Below are 22,560 nucleotides of genomic sequence, written 5' to 3'. Positions count from 1 at the left end.
TTCTTTCTGAGCTGAGATTGGCATTGGAGGTCAGTCCTTTTAAGTTAAACAGTTGCAGATCTGGGGAGGGGGGTGAGCTATGAATTGACTGCCTAATTTGAAGATCCATTTCTAATAGGTTTTTCTTAATATTCTCTAAATGTGGATAACTGGTGAAATGTTTACTTTTAATGGAACTCTCCGATGTAAGTGTCAGATAGATAGTTACGGGGAAGGACCGTGGACCTAACAAAGGGATACCGTAGGTTAATTCAATTTAAATGAGATCCGGTGAGATAATGTGTGTGAAGCAGTAGCTGAGGGTATAGCATATAGTAAATGCATAGTAAATAGTAGCTGTAATTGAAGTGATTCTATTATCATGATTATCATCATTCTCTCCCTCACACAGTGTCTGCATTTCACAGTCCCTGGCACCGCACAATGCATATTTATTAGAGAGTGAATGAATGAAATGTGTGTCTGCTTGTTTCTTCCCTTTCTCCTCCCTCATTAAATGCTTGTCTGCTCTTATGGCTGGAGGAAAAGCTGACATAAAAATTGGAGTTTCTCAGCCCTATTCATCACCTTCCCCGTGGTGACGTATGTCAACTCTGTGTCCCCTCTGCTGCCTGCCAGAGAGGGGACAGACCCCAGGTCACTTCCCTGTGATCTGCTTTAGCTGCCCAAGTTCTGATCAAGCTCGGCTGATGGACAGATGCCCTCTTGGCGGAAATGTCTCCGTAGAGCTTTTCGGGATGTGTCTTTGCTGTGTTTTCTGGGTAACCTAGTGCTCAGAAATAAATGTAGAAAACAAAGAAAGGGCTGGGTTTTGTCCTTCTCAAAAATCCAGACTTTAAAAGATGTGTTTGGAGTTACCTAATTTGGGAAATGGTTGTGCTTATCTAGGCCTCTCTCATTTCCTTTAGTGAATAGACCTCATCACTGGCTTCATGAAATCACGTGAATGGCTTAGAAACAAGGCCCAAGATTTTCTGGTTTTTATGTTTGCCAATCATTTTTTTTTTTTGTTAATGTCTGTTCTATTTCAGAAGGGTGATTACTGTAAATATCCTTTTTTTGTTTTAATTTCAGGTTAATATGGAGGTAGATAGGCTCAGGTTTCATTATTTGTGTTTGTAAGGTAAAATCCGAAGTTCGAGTCATCGTTGAGCCCTTCACTCAGGAAGTGCGCCATGTACCCCTGCACCGTATCCCACACAGGAGACTTTACCCAGCCCACCTCTCCCCTGGGTTGAATTTAATTGTGTTTTCCTCCCATATGGGCCTATAGTTGTTCACCTACTACATTCAAATCACTCCTGAGTATGCGGGCTGCTTGCTCTTCTGTTCTTAAGGCACTTTACTTAGGAGAATGTTCTTCACTTCCATCCAGGGTAATACAAAAGGCGCAGCCTCTGTCTTTTTTAAATGGCTGAGTAGTATTCCGTGGCGCACCCATGCCATAGTTTAGTAACGCATTCATGTGTTGGTGGGCACTTGGGTTGTTTTTACACCTTTGCGAGTGTGAACTGAGCTGCTATGCACATCCACGTGTAAATGTCCTCATGTTCAAATGTCCTCTTGCCTTGATTTGCAGCACTCAGAACGAGTGAATGAAATGCCCAGCTCGGGGTGTCCTTTGTGAAGGGAGGAGTCTTTCTCTCGGAGAGGAGTCCTCGATGAGCCTGGCCGCAGCCCGGGATCTGTGTGAAGAGGACTAAGGATTAAGTAGGATGTCAACTGAGACAGAACTTCAAGTAGCTGTGAAAACCAGCACCAAGAAAGACTCCAGAAAGAAGGGTAAGCTGGAACCTCCTCCCTTCTTTTTTTTTTTTTGTTTTTTGTTCACAGTGTTTGGCTATGCTGGGTTTGAACCCACCACCTTCGGTATATGGGGCCAGCGCCCTACTCCTGTGGGCGCCGCCCAACCTCCACCCTTCTTAGTGGCTACTTCTGTGCACGGGAATACGTTTTGCAGATCTCTGGAATGATGCAAACAACTACCTTGATGATTGTATATACAGAGGGTCCCCCCCAAATACATACATGTTTTAAGAGATGTGTATCTACGTATCACTTTGAATCGAAGGCACAGTTAGGTCAAGTGTCGCTAGACATGCTGAATGCATCCATTTTTCCTACAGTTTATACACTTCTTGGGAATGATTGATTTTACTTCCAATAAGATCTCTTAAAATGCGTCTACATTTTTGGGGTGTCCCCCTGGTATTTTTTAATAGTTACGTATACTCCTAGTATTTCAATGGCTCTTTATTATTTTCTAGGTAAAATCCAAAATTCTTTTCATAATATACAAAACCCTTCTGGACATGCCTCCTCCCCGCTCCCCCAGCAACATCTCTGCCTAACGCCACCCGCCCAGAATTTATTCTCCAGTCCCACCCTGTTGCCGCTCATCTTTGCATATAATCAGTGGTTCTCCAAACTCCAGCAGCCCGTGCTCACCTGGAGGGCTTGTTGGAGCCCAGTCTGCTGAGCTCCATCCCCGGAGCATCTGATTCATTACGTCTGGGGCGGGACCCAAGACTTGGCGGTTATAGTGAGTTCCCAGAGTTGCTGGTCTGGAGAGCACACTTGGAGGACCACTGGAGTGTTTATTAATCCGTCCTGAAATCGTTGTGTTGTTCTTTACTCTTCCCTAGTCTGACTCCTGCTTACTCGCCAGGTTTGAGTTTAGTGGAGCCTCCAGGAGGAGACTTTCCTTATTCTCAAATTGGGGTAAAAATGAGGTCGCTGTGTGACCTAGTTTGTTTCCTTAGCACTTTGCTTTTAAAGTCCTGTCTCAAGTCCTTCAGAGCTAGACGCCTCGTTCACCTCTGAGTTCCCAACACTTAGAAACTGAGACAGAACTGATCTTGGAACTTCTTTTTTCTTTCAATTTCAGATGAATATGAGGGTACAGTTAGGTTACCTTGTTTGCGTTTGTAGCTGAGCCCTCACGGGGGGTGCCACACACCCCTACACTGTGCCTGTTAGGTGAGAGCACCTCCCCCCTCCTCTCTTCCCCCTCTCCCAGCCCCTCCCTCCAACATGAGTTTAATTGTGTTTTTCCCTCCTGTGGGTGTCTAGTTGTTTATCTGCTAGTTTCATATTAGTGTTCTTAGAACTTCTTAGGACAGATGCAAAGGTGCTGAGGTTCTGTAAGGGACCCCTTTACACTCCCGTCCCAAATCCCCTGCTAAGCCATGTCCCTGACAACCTAAATCCTGTCTGCAGAATACTTCTGGTTTTGTATGTTAAAATTAAGAGTGAAAAAACGTGCACTAAGAAACTGAAGGAGCCCAGAGTTACCTGGCACTGAAGACTGGCATACAGAGTGTGATGATAAAGTTATTCTGTGGCTAGTCATGTGTTTTGAAGAGTTTGGTCCCGTAGCGTACGACCCTGCCTTTCGGTAAGTCTCTCTCTCTCTTCTCACTGGATATAAGCAGCATATTATTCTTGCTGTTTGGGTGTGTGTGTATTCTGTGATTTCAGCATCCTTGTCCTTGTTCTCTCAGTTGCATGGAAGGACATCACCAGAGCTCTCTTTCAGGTCTGGAAATCTGTCCATGTAGGCCTGCAAACTAGGAAGCCCTTGGCCGCTTCAGAGAGGCAGTGTTTGCTTGCGACATTGCTGCGTCTGCCCAGTAATGTTTTGTGATGGCATTTGTCTGACGCTCAATAGGAAACAAGGGACTTAAATGTAATACGTATTCAGCTTCCGGATGGCCAAAACCTCAAGAAGGACTATAGATGTTGCTTTTGATGTTTATGTGAAGCACAAATGGTTTGGAGGCAGCCTGTTTGGTTTCCTAGGAATGAATGTGAACCCTGTCTCTTTATGCATTATGGCCCAAGAATAAGAGAAGGAAGCCAGGGAATGAGAGAACAGTCTTGGGAGAACTGCTCTGTGAGAAAAAAGAGATCGTGGAGCCCAGTATGTACTAGAATTCACATGCTTTTGCAGGGAAAACTGACGAGTTATATTTCTGCTTCAAGTAACCTCTCCACTAAACTTGCACCCTTGAATGCTTAAGGCGTTAAAAATGGTATCTCAGTGCATATTTTTTTCATTTTCTCTTAATTTTAACAAGGAAAACAAGAAGCATTTTGAAGAGAAGATTCAGGTTTTCAGGACATTGCTTAGTTGGAGATTGGGGAAGGGAGAACCAAGGTAACCCTTACGGGGCTGTCCAACCTTTATTCTTTTTTTTCACACACGGAGAGAATACGAGTTGTCCTGGGCCACACATTAAACACACAAGCACTAAAGACAGCTGGTTGGCAAAAGCAAAAGTCCAAGCGTACTTTTCATGATAGGCAACACCACGGATAAGCAAGAGGAAAAAGAAGTTCTTACAGAATCAGCATGCGGCCCTTGGAGGCAGGTTAGACACCCCTCCTCATCTCCACATCCTCACAAGCTTTACGGTCAGCGTAACCCGTATGTGAGCAGTGCCCTCCAGTGAGTTGGTGGCTAATACGTGGAGTCTGGGCAGGCAGAGCTGGATTCAAATTTGGCTCTGCCAACTTCTCACTGTGTGATCTTAGAAAGTTACTTAACCTTTCTCTGCCTCATTTTCTATTATGAACTTGACAGGTTCGCCGTGAAGATTAATTGAAACAAGGCGAATAAAATCCTTAGTAAATGCTTGAGAAAGGTTGCTGCCTTCCTCTTCCTTCTCCTTCCCTTCTCCTCCTGCTCTCCTCCCCTTCTCTTCCCCTTTTTTCCAGCCATTTTTCTCCATTTCCCTCCCTTCATCTGCTCTCTCTCTGTCTCCTCCCTTCACCCATCTCGTCTTTTATTATTATTATTATTATTAAATGATAGCTGTGTACATTAATGCAATCATGGGGTACAGTGTGTTTTCATATACAATTTGAACTATTTTCATCAAACTGGTTAAGTTAACCTTCATGTCACTTTCCTAGTTATCGTGTTAAGACGTTTATATTCTACTTTCAGAAAGATTCACTTGTACCCTTTGTAAGATAAACCACAGAAGTGATCCCTCCAATTACCCTCCCTCCACCCACCCACCCCGTCCTCTTCCCTTCCCTCTCTGCATATTCTTAGGCTATAGTTAGGTTATGGCTTTCATATGAAAACTATAAATTAGTTTCATAATAGGGCTGTGTACATTGACCTGCCATTTGGTCCTACAGTTCCTTTATTAGGTATATATCCAGAGAACCAAAAATCACATTACACCAAAGATATCTTTATCAGAATGCTTATTGCAGCCCCATCCACCCATCTCGTCTTAATCAGCTTGAGCTGCCATCGCACGATGCCGTTGACTGGGTGGCTTAAACAACACAAACAACAGAAATGTATTTCTCGGAGATCTGGAGTCTGGAAGCTTCAGATCAAGGTGCCAGCCAGCTTAGTGGGGCATTTGTCTCACACTCCGGGAGAAGCAAGGTGAAGACTCTGTGGCTGATCTGTAGCTGGCGGCCTCCTCACCGTATCCTCACAGGGTAGGAGAGAGAGCCACTTTATGAGGCCCCATCTCAGTATCATCACACCAGGGTTCCAAGGTGGGGATTTTGGTGGGACACAAATACTCAGCCCATAACACACTCCTCCTCCTCATTTTCCTTCTCCTCCTCTTCTTCCTCCTCCTCCTCATCTTCATAATCATTATTATCATGACTACATTCTCTCCTATCGCATTTTATACCAAAGGGCTTCTTAGAAAGTACGCATATAGAGCTAATTTGTCTCAGCGCACTCTTTTGCAATGATTTCTAATTTTGCAACAGTGATGAACACTCCTTACTCTCAGGATGGTTGTCTGGACCAACACATGATGAAAGCACACGGACACTAAAGGAAAAGGGGAATGTGCTGCCAATAGCCTTCATTCATTTCTGGTTCTTCCGTCTTGGGGGTCCAGACCGCAGCCCACAGGCCACGTTCAGATTATGTGAAGACTTTTTTGCTTACATGTGGTGGAAGATACCGTGAAAATTGGGCATGGACTTTTTTTTTTTTTTTTGGTCATCAGCTTTGTTACTGTTCGCGTATTGAATGTATGGCCCAAGATAGCTCTTCTTCTTCCCACATGGTGCTGAGAAACCAAAAGGTTGGACACCCCTGAATGAACTAATTGAAGTATTGTATTAAACAAATGTTGTTAATTGGCTAAAATGAATAGAACATTCAAAGAAATAAAAATGTATCTATTGATCTGAATTGTAAATGAAATAACACTTTGAAGCTCTTTTGCTAATACTTTCTCCAGCTCTGCTTAGCTTTTCTATAGAGACAACCAAAAAACCTACCGATAGGTGTCTATCTGCTCAAATCCTTAAATACTTGTGTCTTTTTCCTTTCTTACTGCGTCGGCTGGGCCGATCGGTCTAATATTTAGTGATAGCAGGCATTCTTACCTTGTTCCTGAATTAATGGAAATGCTTGTAGATTACATTGAAATGCGACACTTAAGTTTTTACTGAAGATACTTGATTAACTTAACTCTTTATGTATTGTTTTCTAGAAAAGTATTTTTTAATCTTGAGTTTGTGTGTTTGATATTACCATGTGATTTTTTTTTGTATTTATTTCAGTGATTATACATATTTTTCCTCTTAATAACATTGTGGATTTAACTGATTATGTTTTCTAAGATTGTCATATCCAGAGTAAACCTTCCTTGGTCATGATACAGTGTTTTATGTACCATGCTGGATTTGTTTTGTTAGGTTAAGGAGTAGTTTTTGTGTCTGCATTGATCAGCAAGATTGGTATATAACTTCCTTCCCTTGGACAACCTTTGTGTCTGGCGTTAGTTAAAGTAATAGGCTTCTATAATGATTTTGGTGGAGAGAAAACCCTGAATAATATTAAGGCCGCTTTCTGCGAAAAAGTTATTGTTTTATTTTCTTAGTAATTTGATTTTACTTTTCAAACGCTCTATGTGGTTATTACTGAAATTAGAAAAGGCGGAGTAATCATGCGTCGTCCCGTGAAAATAACTACTATTAACATTTTAAGTTACTTTCTGGGAACTGATTTTCAAAGGATAGGATGTGGTGGAGATCATATTCTTCTTACAGTTTTATCTCCTATTTTGTGATTTGACATTATAGCACAAGTACTTTCTATATTATGCAATACTATTACAAAATAGGATCATTTTAACCCTTGACAAGATTTATATGGTGCCTGGGGCAGGTCTTTTGTTTCCTGAGGAAAAATACCTAACAAGGGGCCAGGCGCGGTGGCTCACGCCTGTAATCCTAGCACGCTAGGAGGCTAAGGCAGATGGATTGCCTGAGCTCACAGGTTCAAGACCAACCTGAGCCAGAGCAAGACTTGGTCTCTAAAAATAGCAGGCATTGTAGCAGGTGCCCATAGTCCCAGCTGCTCCAGAGGCTGAGGCAAGAGGATCACTTGAGCCCGAGAGTTGGAGGTTGCTGTGACCTATGATGCCATAGCACTCTATCAAGGGTGACAAAGCAAGACTGTCTCGGGAATAAAAAAAAAAGAATGCCTGACAACATGGGTCACCTATTGTAAGAAAGAGCCGCGAAGAGAGTTCAGAGGCCCCTGCAGTGTTTCTCAGAAGTGTATCACCTTGTTTTTTTAACTCAGCCCATGGAAAGCGAGCCAGATGGTTTCCAATGCAAGTCTCAAAGGGGCATATGTACCACAAAATGAGGTTCTGAGGAAGGCCATGGATGAAATGTAACTAGAGTATTCACAATTCAAATAAGGGATGGATGTTGTGAAAAATAAACTTGTTTGCTTCATTTTATTTTTATTGGATTGTGTCACTGCACATACAGCTTGTCAGACAGCACCTGTTCCGGGAGTGGAATTGATGCAGGGCCAGAGGAAGTGAATGGCTATTTTCAGGTTTGTTACCTGCCATCAGAGAAGGAGAATCAGGTGATGGAGGTTTGTTATGTGTAATCCTGGCATTTGGGCACCCAGGGAAAGACTGTGGTCGAGGAGCAGGCCCCATGATACACAGACACAGATATCTGGGGGGGCGGTGCCTGGGGTTTTTAGTCAGCACCATCTGGCAGTTTAGTCTGAAAGCAGCACTGACTTGGGTGCCCAGCAGGCCTGGTTTTTAATTCTTACTCCTCTTTTTTTATCTGCTGTGTAATCAGAGAAAGATTATTTAGCCTCCTTGAGCCTGGTTTTGTTTATCTTTAAAGGTGTGTGTGTATGTATGTGTGTTAACAATACTTCCAATTGCCTTTAGAACAAGAGAGATATTACAGCTTGGGGTCCGCAACATGGCATGGCTCAGTCAGTGTTGCCGTTCCATTCTTTCTGAGATCACAATTCAGCATTATCACTTTATTTTTGGGGGGGCCAGGGCTGGGTTTTGAACCCGCCACTTACTTTTCAGTATATGGGGCTGGCGCCCTAGGCACTGCCTGCATTATCCCTTTATTTTCTGGAAATAGTTTAAGTTACTTACTTATACTTATTCTAGTGCTATAACCAAGGCTCATCAGCTAACGGCAACAGTAACAAAAAGCTGCCTTATGGTTTCTTACCAGGAGGATTCTGGCTTCCAGAATCAAGGCTGTGATGGGATCCAGAAGCTGGTGGTCGTGTGGCAGATGCTTCAGCTGTAGAGTCCCATCTAACCAAGTCTGAACCCTGGCTCTGTACCTCAACAGCTGTGCTCATGTTCAGAGATTTCTTAGAAAATTCTGTTCAGTGTAAGTTAAGGAATGAGTGCCCAGCTGATCGGTTAGTCCCAGAAAATGACCCCTGCTAAGGTTGCTTTCCCACTTAACAGCTTGGAAAGTGCTGTCATGTTGATTGTCTCGCTGGATCCTTAGGAAGCTGAGAGGTTAATTTTTTCAAGTCATCTTTTTATCAGTATTATTTATTGTTACGTCTGCTGTGGTCCTGCCCAGAGGGCAGCACGGGGGCAGTGGAGACACTGGGCATTTGAGTTCACACCTCAAGCTCGCCCTTCACTTTCTGAGCTTACGTTTCCTTTGTCGCCGAATGGATGTAGCAATAATAACTTGATCAGCCAAATTGGAAGCATAAGAGAGGAATAATCAATCAATGAATGATTTGCCCACAAACCGACACCCAGCCCGGGCTCGTGCTCTGAGTAGGAGAGAAGCATGTTGGTAGGAGATTCTGACTCTAGTCGGTCTGAAGTTGAGGAACGTCTAGCTAAGGGGACACCCTTCAGGTTTTCATCTGTGTAAGTTTTCATCGTGTGAGTTTTACTTTTGTTCCGAGTTTATTTTTACTAATTAAAATATTGCCTATTTACCATGATGAGGGAAGTTCTTATTAAAACTCGTTTTAATGCTTTCCTGACCAAAAGCAAGTGAATTTTTTTATCTTAATAGAGACAAGTGACATAATATCCTGATAATTTTATACATTAAAATGTGAACGTCCTCTAGGAGTTGATGCGTATGAAAAGATACGAGGGATTATTATTGGGGGGCAGGCCACAACCTGCTTCTCACAGTTGAGGTCTCAGGAGCAACATGATGGCCGGGAGCCCTGGCTCATGCCTGAAATCCTAGCACTTTGAGAGACCGGGATGGGTGCATCACCTAAGCGCAGGTGTTTGAGACCTGCCTGAGCAAGAATGAGATCCTGTCTTTACTGAAAAGAGAAGCCTAGCTGGCTGTTAATAACTGGCACCTTGAGTCCCAGCTCCTCAGGAGGCTGAGGCAGGAGGATCACTTAAGCCAGGAGTTTGAGGTTGCTGTGAGCTATGACAGCTTGGCACTCTACCCAGGGCGACAGTAAGAGTCTGTCGCAAAAAAGGAGGGGGGGGCGGGGAGGGGAGAAAGAGCAAAATGACTTACCAATGTTGACCAGTGGCAGGACCAGGGTTGCAGCCCAGGAATGACTGCCTGGCTGAAGCTCCCTCCGCTGGACAGATTTCAAACAAGTTACATTCTTAGATTAACATCACGAACCTGTGTGTTTGCTCCCTCTTTCCTATAAAGGAGTCTCCTGAAAAGAGCCCAGGCTTTAGAGTCAGATAAACTTAAGTTTGAGGCAGGGCTTAGCACCTTTTCTCCTTGTGCATCTCGGGCTGGCTGCTTCATCTTTCTAAGCCTCCTCTTCCTCATCTGTCAAAATGGGGATATTACGAGTAACCTATCTGAGCGAGTTGCTGTGAGGACTCCACGACCTCACAGGCATCAAATGCCTAGAATAGACTCAGTACATAGAATCAAGCTAAAGAAACTTTCCCCCCAACTCCCACCACTACTAGAGGCAGCACTTTCAGTGAGATAAGATGTAGAGAGAGGGAGACGGGCCCCTTTCTCCAGGGGTATCCAGGGTAGTCACTGAGGAAGAGGAAACATTTGTCTTTAAGTGGATGCTGGTCCAAAAATAAAAGCACGAACAGGAAGCACAAAGCAAAAGGGACGTGTGGTCAGGCTCCGAGTGTTTATTAGAGGCCATCATTTCTGCTTCCCGCATGCTAACTGGGTCAGATAAATCGCCCCTAATGAGCCCAACTCTTACATCACCCAGCTGAACGCGTAAGAAAATGATGTTCGGAAGGATCAAGACACTCGCCCGGCTCACACGGCTTGTTTGTGACCCACGTACTGACGCCTGTGTTTTGCTTCCTGATCGCGTTCTGTGGCTTTGCGTGTGGCTTGATGCTGGAGTGTTGACGCATGTGAAGGAATTGCAGGGGTCCTGCTCTTTGGGGGATGGCCAGAGGACTGATGAGCCGTGTCCTGTACCTGTATGGTGCCCTTCTGCCTCGGCAGGGTTTTTGATCCCAGTGAGCTGATTGTTCTCCTTGTGACTTTGCTGGCTTTCAAAATTCAAAATCCAAGAAAACGTAAATTTTCCTGAAGTCGATCAGTAAGGTTCTCAGGCTGCAGAGGTTGCAGGAAGGGAGAAATTTGGGGGGCCGGTAAGTTCAGCTCTCTCTGGTCAGACCGTTGACTCGTACAGTGTGCCATGCTGGAAAGACACTTCTGTGCTCTCTGTGGTCACAGGGCCGCAAGTTTACTGCAGGACACCTCACGCAGGGTGGGACAACAAACTTGTTTCAAGTCTGATGGGAACTGAGGTCGGGTCCTCATTTGGCGGGTCCCGGTGCTGGGTCAGGCTTTCTCCCACTCTGTCATCATGCTTCTTTCTGTCCTTGAGCGTGTTCAGTGCCCCCCAGTCTCATACTCCATGGACAATACATCAAGCCCTTTGAAATGTCGCCCCGTCTCTTCTTCTGCCCCTTTGCCGCCTCCTACCCTGAGTTGCTGAGCGCCAGGTCCCAGCGCATTCCCCTGTGACTTTTATGCACGACACTCTCTCCAGCTGGGTCATCCCTCCAAGTCTGGCCGCTTGCTACTCCTGGCCGTCCTTCCTCACTCAGAAGCTATTTGTGTGGGCCGTCCTTCTTAACAGCTTGGTCTTCCTAGTATTTTTAATTATTACTATTATTTTTTTTTTTTGGAGTTTTTGGCGGGGACTGGGTTTGAACCCGCCACCTCCGGCATACGGGACCAGCGCCCTACCCTTTTGAGCCACAGGTGCCGCCCTTCCTAGTATTTTTAGTTAACTCCTTGCTGATCATCAATCCCTGTGACCTTCTGCCTACCTTTCCCAGCCTGTGCAGTGTTTCTCTCTTCACTGCCCCTCCTGAAGGAGTTCCAGGCTGCCCTTGTCTGGATTATCCTAGCACCCTGCTGAACGCGTGAGGTTTCCAGTGCTTTCCATCTCCATGCTGTCCTTGTTCACTGACTCGGACATTTGATCAGGAGTGTCCTCTTGCCCTCGGGATAAAGTCCACACTGTTGATCTTGGCTTCAGAGAGGCCCTGTCTGGCCTGACCCCGTCCTTCGTATCTTCCCAGACGCATCCCTCTCCACTTCTCCTAATCATATCCACTCGGTGGCTCAGCTGAGTTAATTTCAGCTTCCTGACCCTATCACGTGGTTTTTTTATATTTGGATTTTTGCACAAGCTTTTTCTTTTCCCAGGGATATATTTTTCTTTATTCTTTTGAAAGCTAACTCCATGTATCTGTTAGTTTCAAGGTAGCTATTATTTTATTCAGAATTATTTAGCAGCCCCTTGCTTCTTGCCCGCATGACCCCTTCCCCCCCCCCCCGTGGGTCACGACTTGCCTGTGTAGTCTCCATCTTAATTGATGAGGCTAATGATCATTTCACTCCTCCATACCTGTCACTAGGCTGGGGGATCTGTAAGGCCAGGGACTGTTTTGTGAGCCACTTCTCTTCTGCACTGAGACATCGAAACACAGAGATGTGCAGCAGCTCTGTTGGATGACTCAGTGACGGAGTGGATTCATGGCCAAGAAAACCTCACCTGACCCCCTGGATTTGTGAGGGGGTCTTTGGTACCCTGCACTTTCTCAAATCCTCACACTTACCACATTGTGTCTGTAATTTTTCATTTATTTCTATGTTTCTTCTGTGAGCTTTGAGTTCCCAGCATTGTGCTTGGCACATGGTAGGTGCCCCCAATCTCATACTCCGTGGACAATACATCAGTAAACGTTTGTGGAATTAATTATCGTGAAGCGTCAGGGAGAACGATTTGCACACAGAGAGAAAAAGTTAAAAAGAAAATCTCATCTCTCCTCAGAGCCGGCTCTTGAGAATCTTATTATGTGGCATTCAGAATTCCTACAATTCAGAGAGCTGCTTCTCCTTTTGTGATGTGTGTCCAATCATGTCTGGTGCTGTAATTTAGCGTGATGTGGGCCATATTGGTAGTAAGAGCTATAAGATTTGCCATATTAGTTCATCCCACTGCTTCATTAAGCTCAGTGTGCTGCCTCTGGCAGTGGCTGGGCCTGAATTTTGATGTTTGGAAGAACAAAGCCCTTCACATTAGCACGCCAGGTCCTTGATATCACTGAGAGTCAGGTCAAGTTCGTGGTCCTTCTAGGAGCTGGAGAGCCTTTGTCTTTACGGACAGTCTCCGAATGACCCAGAGCATGTGGTTTTACTGTCCCTATGAGTTTGCTGAGCAGATGATGTTCCAAGGTGTGCTGGGATTTCTGCAGCCCTTGCTATGGTAGCTCCCCTTCCTGGGTGCTCAGGGCACACGTGTTGTAAGACTGAGTTTGCACAAGACAGCACACATGGGTCAAAGGGATAGGAGAAGTGGGGGTGCAGGTAAAGGGGGCTAATTTCTGTTACTCGTGTGCCCACGTGTCCCTGTGTTCTCACTCAGACTTGAAAACAGCCATTAGTCAAGTATTCCCATTTTACATAAAAGGCAACTGAGGCTCAGAGAAGTCAAAAGGTTGCCTGAGGTCACACAGCATGTAAGCAGAAGGACCCATTTGCATGTATTCATGGATTCTCTGACCCTGGAGCCTGTCCACATTTGACATTGAACTAAACCACTCCCTGTAGGATGATGTGTCCTCTTACCAAGTCATGCCTACGCTAAAAGGCATCTTCCTGCAGATTCCAATAGGAGTTGGGATGGGCTCAGCGAGAGAAAGAACGTAGGCAGAATAAGTTGTGTAGTTAGAAAGGGGGTTACAAAGGCAAGTGAAGCCTTAGCCCTTCACTTGCCTTGTCTGTGGCCTGCAGGAGGCGCTACTGACAAGGCTCCATGTGATTGACGAGGGTGTATTTCCCTTCTAAGGAGGCTGCCCTGCACGCCAGATGCAAAAAGGTAAAGCAAACATGAACTTGAAGGATTTTGACTGTGTATGAGTCAGAATGTAGAGCCGGCCCTTTGTATCTGCGGCTTTCACATCTATAGATCCAACCAATGGCGGATCCTCCGGAGAGCTGAGGGTACATCCTTCCCTCCACGCTGCTTACCACTTGCCCATCAGCAGACACGTGGGCTGCATCTGCCTCTTGGCATTTGTGAACAGTGCTGCTATGAACTTGAGCATACAAACATCTGAGACCCTGCTTTGGGTTCTTTCAAATATGCAGTTAGCCCTCTGTATCTGAGTTCTGCATTCATGGATTCAATCAACCTTGGACCGAAAATATTTGACCAAAAAAAACCCCAGAGCAATGAAAAAATAATACAGTCTAACGGCTCTCATAGAGCATTTCCATTGCATTAGGAATCATGAGTGATCTAGAGATGGTTGAAGTGTATAGTAGGATGTGGGCAGGTTATATGCGAACACTGGGTGTTTTATGGAAGGGACTTGAGCGTCCTCGGACTTGACTATCCGTGGGGATCCTGGAACCAAACCTGGTGGGTACATTGGCCCTATTGGATAATATTATGTTAAAGGAAAGCATCATTTCTAGATCTTAATTTGGAAATAAATACTCTAAAAGTGCATACCAGGAAATTTTGCAAATTGCCCCAACGTATGAATATTCTATTCTCATCCCAATTCACCTTCCAATAGGCATTCCCAAACCAGCAATAATAACAATGATAAGGATTCTGATGATAGGGTCGCCATGTACGATCTGTCAGGCATCATACTCAAATCTTTCTATGCACTTTCTCCTTCTTTTGAGGCAGCTGCTCTTCAAATCTCAAGTTTACAGTGAGGAATGTGAGAGGTTGGAGAGGTGAGACATTGTCAACTCTGTAGGCCGGAACCTGCGATCTGCACCGCCCTGCAGTTCCATCCCACTAATCAATACAACACGTGCTGGCACATTCTGAACCACAAGGCTTGGCTATCCTTGAACTTGCATGGGTTTTCTTTAGGTCTCTTGTCAACCTGGAAGACATCTGCCTCTGTCTTTTCTGCCCGTCACCTGATTCCAGAGGCACAACTCTAGACATTCCTGCCATGGAGGCCTTTCTTGGGGTTGTTCTCCTTCCATGGAATTCAACCTTCCTTCCCTTGCGATTCTCAGTTTCATTCCAGATGAAGCTCTTAATTTATTTTGTCTGTAAGTTAGGATTCCATTTCATACTCCTTTCTAACCTTCCAAATTTTGTGTTTAAGATGAGACTTGATAGCAGGGACTATGGATCGTTATATCCTCTCAAAGCTGTGAGGAGGAAAATTAAAGAGTTACCAGTGGGGAAAGGAGGAAATGATTTTAATTATGTGCCTATTAAATGCCAGGCAAAGAATACGATACCTTTTAAAATCTTTACAAGAGAATTATGAGTTTGATAATATTCCCGTTTCACAGATGAAGAGACAAGCTCAGATAAGTTAAGGACACCCACCAAGGAAGTGGAAGAACAGAAATTTTAAACTCAGAGCTGAATGATGCAAAGCCCAGAGCTTCCCGCTACACCCTGCTGTTTCCCGAGAGTGGTCATTAACTAAAACCTCAGTGAAAGCTCAATTCTTAGGAGCCTGGCTCCCATGGCAAAGGGATACCGCAGATGGAGTTTAGCCTCATAAAGGATTTATGTGTCATCATCGCAGACTCACGTCCCTTAAATTTGGGACCCTCCCTACTTGGGTCTTTCACTCTCCCCTGGCTGGCGAGGCTGCCCCGGGAGAACTTGCATTCTAATTGTTAAACCAGAGGCAGGAAGCGCCAGGCATTGGAGGAAGCCCAGCCGATGATGAATAGCAGACCTGAATCTTATCATGTATTTCAGGATGATGTACGGGACTGTTGGAAACTGCTTTTGACAAATGTGCACGGGAAGGGGAATTATCTCCAACAATGAAAAATGTTCTTATTATGTGATCCTCAAGAGGAGCAGGACCCCTATCATTGGGAAAATGATCATCCCCGTATCCCTTATTAACAGCGATACAGAAGCGTGTGCTGAAGACATTGGGTGTCGTGCTGGAGCAGTGATGGATGGTCAGGAGACCTAAAATCAGGCTGGACTTGGGAAAGGCAGCTCGGCGCTTGATAGCAGGTGGGAAATGTGTGAGTTGTGAGGGAGGGTCCCTTCCAGCCCTTGCTTCGTGGGGCTCTGAAAGACTTGTTTCTACCAGCTCAGCTGGTGCCCGGTGGCTTTTGGGAGAGGTTACGGCTATGATTAAATAGTAGAAAGCATGTGATATTGACGTTTGTAGGAAACAAAACCATTTCCCTATGGAGAAGAGTAATACCCCAGACGTTTTGCATATTTACCATCATGATATTTTCGCATGCATATATATATATATATATGGAAACCTAGAGTCAGAGAGATTTATATCTTGTCCACAGCTGAAGAAACTAGCAGCGTTAGGATTTGAACCGGGGCAGTGTGATTTGGTGACCATAGTAGCTCTTTATGTCTAAGCTGCAAGCTAGAGTTCAAAAGAGTGGAAAGTGAGACAGCTGGATGTGTATGTGAAGGTGCCCGGGTGCCCGTTGCAGCCTTCAGCTCATACTGGGCGTTCAAGAGATGCTAGTGGAGTCACGAATTGTCAGCATGTGAATTTTGTTAAGGGCTATCTGTTGATTACAGAGTATTGTATTCTGGTATTCTGTAAGGGCCAGGTATGTAGTATGTGCTTATTAAGTGTTTTTTGAAAAATGGAATAGCTTATATTAGATAATTCTTCTTTGTTTTATGTTGTCCTCGAATCTGTAATTTGTATTTCATTAGTTTTTCTCTGATGTTTGGAGTCATGATTCTGGTGGTTTCTCCTTCCGCTCTCAAAGTTATAGATTGCAAATAGAGTTTGTGTAACGCGCCCGTGCCAGGCGATTTTAACGGCTGCCTGGAACAGTGTGTAGAAGGTTCTGAAGTTGTGTCCTGACCTCGAGTGAGAACTGTCAATGCTCAGGGGTATGTTCTTCCAGTCTTCTGTTTTCCTGCACAGAACCAGGTGTGCGCGGGCACGCAAACACACACACCGAGTCTGATCCCGCTGGGTCTTTAATTTCGTCCGACTTTTCCACTGAAGCTCACAATGGAAGCTGTTCCTGTACCTTACACTGTCTGCAGTCGTCATTTGAAAACATGCTCAGTGATGCATTTTCTTTAGCTTTTTCTCACAAAACCTCTCCCAGCCCCTCTGTCATTGTTATTTTCACTAGCCCATTTTCCCATTTGCCAAATCTTGCTTAAGCTGTGGTTTGCAGACCTGCTCTTAGTAGCCCGTGGTTCATCTCTGTTTTCATCCACCAACGGATGCAGGGTTTTCTTTGGTATTTTGTGGCCGGGGGTAAGATGCTAACATATATTCCTGCAGTGAGAAGAAACTAAGACTTCAGGGTAGACCCCCCTGTCGTGGGTGTGTCACCACTGGCGACCGCCACTCTAGTAAAGCGTTGGAATTAACGTTTCCCATAGGTGTCTGTGAGTGAGGGGGTGATTTTCTTATGTGTTTTTCTTTTTTTCTTGCAGTTGAAGTCTTTTAACCTCAGCTTATCAACTCTTGATGTTGTCCTGGTGTCTTGATTTTTTGGTTCATCTGTTTTAATGTGATGAGATGTAAAAATAGAGCTTGGTTTTCGTCCCTTCACAGTGACTTTGGGGGGGCGGGTTAGCTGATAACCTACCCTTCATCTGTTAAGGCTGAATTTTAAACAGCCAAAAGAATACATCTTCCTGATATCTATCATCAAGTGATTAGTGCAACTGTTTAGTTCTGGTCGTCTTTCCTATTCTTGGTAGATTTATTTTCTCCTCTTAGAATTCTGCGCCACCCTCTCTGTCTGGGAGCCTGGAGATGTCATTTAAACATTGCTTATTAGGGATTCCATTATTTGTCTCTGCTATACAGTCAGCCAAATCAAAAAGTCACACAGTGTTTTTAAATTGCAAATTTAAATGACAATTTATAGACCAGGTCTACTGGAAATTTTTGTCCTTGGCATCCGTCATTGCGTGTGAGTATATCGTTTGATATTCTCTCTCCTCTCTATCTTCTTGAGAGCACAGCACACATATCCATCAGAAGGATTAGAACTGCCTGCAATCAAAGGAAAAATGCCGTAAAGATCTTGAAAGAAAGTGAAGACAAACACCCATCCTAGACCTTCCTTCCCTGTTATTCTCTTTCTCTTCCTTACCCTCCCTTGCCTCTTAAAGAGGAAACTTGCATATGTTACTTTTTCAAAAAATTATTTAAGCCCATGGTTTAGATTCAGAAAAAAAATAAACATTCACTAAAGGCCTGAAAAACCAATAAAAATACCCTAGGATTGCGATATCTAATGTGTAGTATAATGCTGCGTTCTTACTGTGCACCAGATAATCCTGTTGTGTGTGCTTTTGTCCCTTCTCATTTAAGGTAAAATCATCTCGACTTCTCAAAGAGGAAGCGGAAAGTCATGGGTAGCAACTTGCTCAGGGCCCAAAGCCAGGAAGTGCTGAAGCTCCTGCCTCTGACTTAGAGCAGTGACCACCACATTGGCCTCTATTTTATCTTGAGTAAGAGAATCTGGAGCCTGCTTAGTATCTATGTTGTATAAGAATGACAGGTTGAAAAGTCTTTTCACTATGCCTTGCTGAGTTTTAATTTTTAGCACATTGGGTTAGAAGAGGTGGCTTTAAACCTTGAAATCATCTCCCTTCATCGGTCCATTTTCTCTGGGATCAGAGTAGATTGGCTAAGCATTATGATCTCCCATTTCAGAGCTGAAGGATTATCTATCTCGATGGGTGAAATCATCTCTAAAATCCTTCTGAAGCCGGCTGCAGAGGTTGGTACATTTTAGAAAATGCCTGTGGTACCCAGTAACACCGATGACGAAGATTAATAGTGTCAAGTTTGCATGCGGAAGGCCTGTCTTTACCGGGCGGTCCCACGGTAGGCTCTGGGGCAGACTTCTCCGTCTCTAACAGGAGCTTGAAGGTCTTCTTTCTGCCCAGTGTCCGCTCGCCTGGCCCCGAGCCACAGCGGATGGTGTCTTCGCCTGGCCCTGAGCCACGGCGGATGGTACAGTCGAGGGCAGGTGAGATTCCCCTGGGAGGTGAGGACGGGGGAAGTGAGAAAACTTTCTCCCACCTATGAGAAAAAATAGGGAGGAGGGAGTGGGCTGCAGCTGGGAAACCATCAGTCCACCGTGCAGGTCTGAGCAGGTGTGAGGAGAGGGAGGAAGGAAGGAAGTTTGGGCAGAAGCGTCTTCGACTTCAGGTCTTTCCTAAGGAAACGTGAGCAAGGATGCTGGGGAGTCTCTGAGCCAGTCACTCACCAGGGAAGTCCCTGCCTCCTGGGAAGGGCTCACCTGAGCATCTTGGCCTGCTGAGTCATGGGCTGGGAATGACCTCCGGGAAATGTGGTCCTGGGGCAGGGGTGGAGATGGGCGTCTGAATGCAGCAGAAAGGGCACTGGGTCAGTGCCTTCTCCTGCCCGGCGAGGTGAGCCCGATGCCTTCTCGTGACCCTTACATTAAACAGACTGCTGTTCCAAATTCCAGAATCCTGCAAGGTGCGGTGAGACGCCCCCTCTAACTTTAGCTCTCCTTGTGGCAGCCCATGCTGTGCAGGCAGAAGTGGGAAATTGGGGTAAAACGTGATATAAGCAGAAGTTGGGAGCCCAGACTCTCTCTCTGGCCAGTGATTTGCAGAACAGTTCCCCGTTCATAGGCGGAAAGGGCTTAAAGTGGGAGGCAGCAGGCAGCCATTGCATGGGTAGTGCAACAAGGGAACAGCCCCGGTGTTCTTCACTCTCTCCTTGGCACAAACGAAGGGCACGCGGCCATCCCACCACCTCTGCGGTCCCCACACCAGGAAGGCCTGGGTGGGGGGTGTTACAATGCCTGAACATCTTTTCTGGAGGCCCTTGTACCTAGGGGCTTTATTTAGATTCACGCTGTTAAAGTCACAATAGCCAATGCAGGCAGGTATTTAGCAGCCTGGAGGCTGAATTACTGCTTTCAGAATTACAAGTTGATCAGTCACAGGCCTGCCATTTGTTTATTAAGCTGGGTGACCTTGGGTAGCTTCTAAATCCTTAGATCCTCCATTTCCTAACTTGTGAAATGGGAGTGCGAAGAGCCTTCTCTCCGAGAAGTGAAGCACCACTTGTGTGAGCACCTTGCACAGGACTTGCCAGTGCAGTGAAATGCGGGTTTCTCGCTGTTGTCCCTGTTGTAATCCCCAGGCAGCGTGTCTGACTCTTGAGATCCTAAGGTTTGTGACCTCAGCCAGCTCTGATGGTGGCCACATGTAGTCCTAGAGTCTATTCCAGAGCTGGCGACATAGGATGTGGCAGTAGTTAAGACAGCGCCTGTGGATGACTGACGGTGGGGTGGGGGGAGTGTGCTCAGTGGTGAGGAATGACCTGAACAGGCCTAACTGCCAAAACGCCCAGCGACATGTCACTTCTTCCAGGCAGTCTTCCTGGACCCAGCCAGACACACACAGACAGTTTCGCCCTCCCCCAGCCACGCGGCCTCTGGACACTGACCTCTGACATAGTTGCTTCCACAGGGTACTGCTTTTTCCTCATGCCACACCCGTCCCCCCACCTGAGACCACGCCTACCGTAGCCCAGTGGCTGCTACAAGGTGGGTGCTCAGGAAATATTTACAGAAGTCTCATGGGGCAGGGGAACCGCACTGCACAGTGAGAATCGCTTCCCAGTGGCAACGTGAAACCACCATCTTGCCAAACACCAGTTGTTCCTCCCCTCGCAGCGCAGTCAACGTCGGCGAGGATGGAGGCAGCGCTTCAGCACTGCTCCTCATGTACTCCAGTGTTCCATGCCTTTGATCCCCAAATCCTTTAGGTTTTTGAATCTTAAAGAGCTTGCTGCTGCTACCTACTTAATAGCCATCCGGCACCCTGTGCGTTAATGCCAATTAGCCCGGGAAAGATGAAAACTTGGCGACTTAATGAGCTGAGTTGGCACCTGTTCACTCAATGCTCTGCCCGCATCTTTTGAGCTGGGTAAACCCACTGGATGCTGTCAGGTTTAACCTTCCTGGGGGCAAGGCTTTTGGGGGCCTCTTGGCTTCAGCTTTTTCCACCCTTTAGTTTACTTTGGGTGACTGATGGAAAGATGTTGGAGGGGAAGTTCTTTGGAAGCCTGAGCTCACACCAGACTCACGTTCCCTCCCCTGCTCCAAACCCGAACTGCGAGGGCGGATGGTCGGGAGACACCTCATGTGTGACGCTTCCAAAGCCTTGAGTTTGAGTCTTAAACTTTGCACGTAGGAACGGTGTGACCCAGTGTGGCGCGTGGGGCTAATAGGCACTCAAGGAATAGTGGTGGGGGGCAGCTCGCCCACGACACTGCCATGTCACAGATGAGGCTCCCACTCTGTGAGGACCCTCCTGTGGTGCCACCACACGTGTGCTAGTGCCTGGCCCCTGCTCAGTGCCCAGTACATGTTTGTGAATGAGTGAACAGGTGATGAATAGTAATCCAGAGCTCTAGCAGGAGAGACACCTGGATTTGAATCTTGTTTCTGCCATTTCTGACTAGCGAATACTTGCTGTCAGACTCTGCTTTTTCATCTAGGATGAGGGCTACCCATGCCTCTCATCATTTGGGGGTGAAGGCTAAAGCATTTAGCACAGTGTCTGTCTCAAAGAGTTATTCTCAGCAACTTTTGTTATTGATGGACTAACTTTAAATAACTTCGTGCTCTATACCCACATCTCAGTCTCTCCTTTCACTTTCATTGTTCTAGGGGCTTCTTAGGAGGAAGGATGCAGCACGGAACACAGGGTGTGTGGATGCCCAGTGTGGGCTCAGGGCTCAGCACACAGTGGAAGATGTCATCGCTGTTGGTAGAACGCTTGGAGGGCTCAGACAGAAACCCCACCTCCAGGAGAGACGTTCAGGAGAAAGGGGTGGGGTGGACAGGGGCTGGTTGGTGGCTCTGGTGTGCAGCAGAGCTCCGGTGGGCAGATATACAGCCTGGGCTTCCCTCTGCCTTCCCTCTGAAGGAACCAATGCAGGGGAAAGGCATTCCAGGCTGTGTGATTAGACTTTCACCTAGCAAGCTGTTCTCTTCAGCAGATCTTTTGTAATTCTCATGACCAAATGCCAAGCCTTCTTTGCCAAAAAACCCTTTAATCCTTTGATCTTGTCTCAGTCCCAAGAAATGATTGTCTGTTGCCTGTTGCCATACATGATTTACAGGGGATTAGGGAGCAGCAACCTCAGTCCCTCTCTCTCTCCCCTCCTGCCAGTCACCCCCTACTATGAAATCCTCCTCATCTCTCTGGTCTCTGGAAAATAGCCTTGGAGGGAGAAGAGCAAGGTTTCTGGGGTGGAGCAAAGAGCATGTCAGGGAGAAAAAACATCTGCAGGCCGTGTTCCGAAAGGGGTGGAGGGAGGGGTGAATCTGGTATCTTAACCTTGTGAAGTTAAAGAAAATCTGTCCAGGGATTCAAGGCAAGTGGAAATACCCCTGGACGTGGGGTTTGTCATGGTCAACAAAGTGGCGCCACCGTCCACACCGTCCTGCCTGACTTTCACACCCATCCGTGAGCAGCCGGGCCCCCGAGTGCTCTCCCAAAACAGGCACAGAGTGTGTTTGGTTTGCTGGGAGCTCAGGGTGAGCAGATGGCATCTTTGTGACCAGATCCAGCTTCTGATAGGGTAGAGTTCCTCTGTCAGCAAGAGCAAGGGGAGAGGAAGTGGGGCAGGCCCTGGATGCTGGCCACTTGGATTCCTTGTCCACCTGTGCAAGGCAGGGCACTGTGTGTGTCCCAGGGAGCGAGACTCGAAAACTCCACTTCCTCTCGATCTCCTGAAGGGACAGTACTAGTAGGAGACGCTAGTGGGGGACTGCAAGGTGGGGCAAAGGCAGCGTCTG

General features: G+C 46.1%; 1 protein-coding gene across 1 annotated transcript in view; it reads left to right on the top strand.

Moving 5' to 3' along the window:
• Positions 1-1,715: 1,715 nt before the first annotated feature.
• The window catches only part of DAB1 (DAB1, reelin adaptor protein), a 303,539-nt gene continuing 282,694 nt past the window's right edge, over positions 1,716-22,560 (top strand). The window contains exon 1 of the mRNA XM_023515099.1: positions 1,716-1,782. Within this exon, the coding sequence (XP_023370867.1) occupies positions 1,716-1,782 (67 nt within the window). The remainder of the gene's footprint in view (positions 1,783-22,560) is intronic.

Source organism: Otolemur garnettii, unplaced genomic scaffold, assembly GCF_000181295.1.
Source record: "Otolemur garnettii isolate 467f Iridium unplaced genomic scaffold, OtoGar3 scaffold00066, whole genome shotgun sequence".
Classification (NCBI taxonomy): Eukaryota; Metazoa; Chordata; class Mammalia; order Primates; family Galagidae; genus Otolemur; species Otolemur garnettii.
The sequence above is the reverse complement of the archived record's forward strand: the minus strand, read 5'-3'. Positions and strand labels throughout refer to the sequence as shown.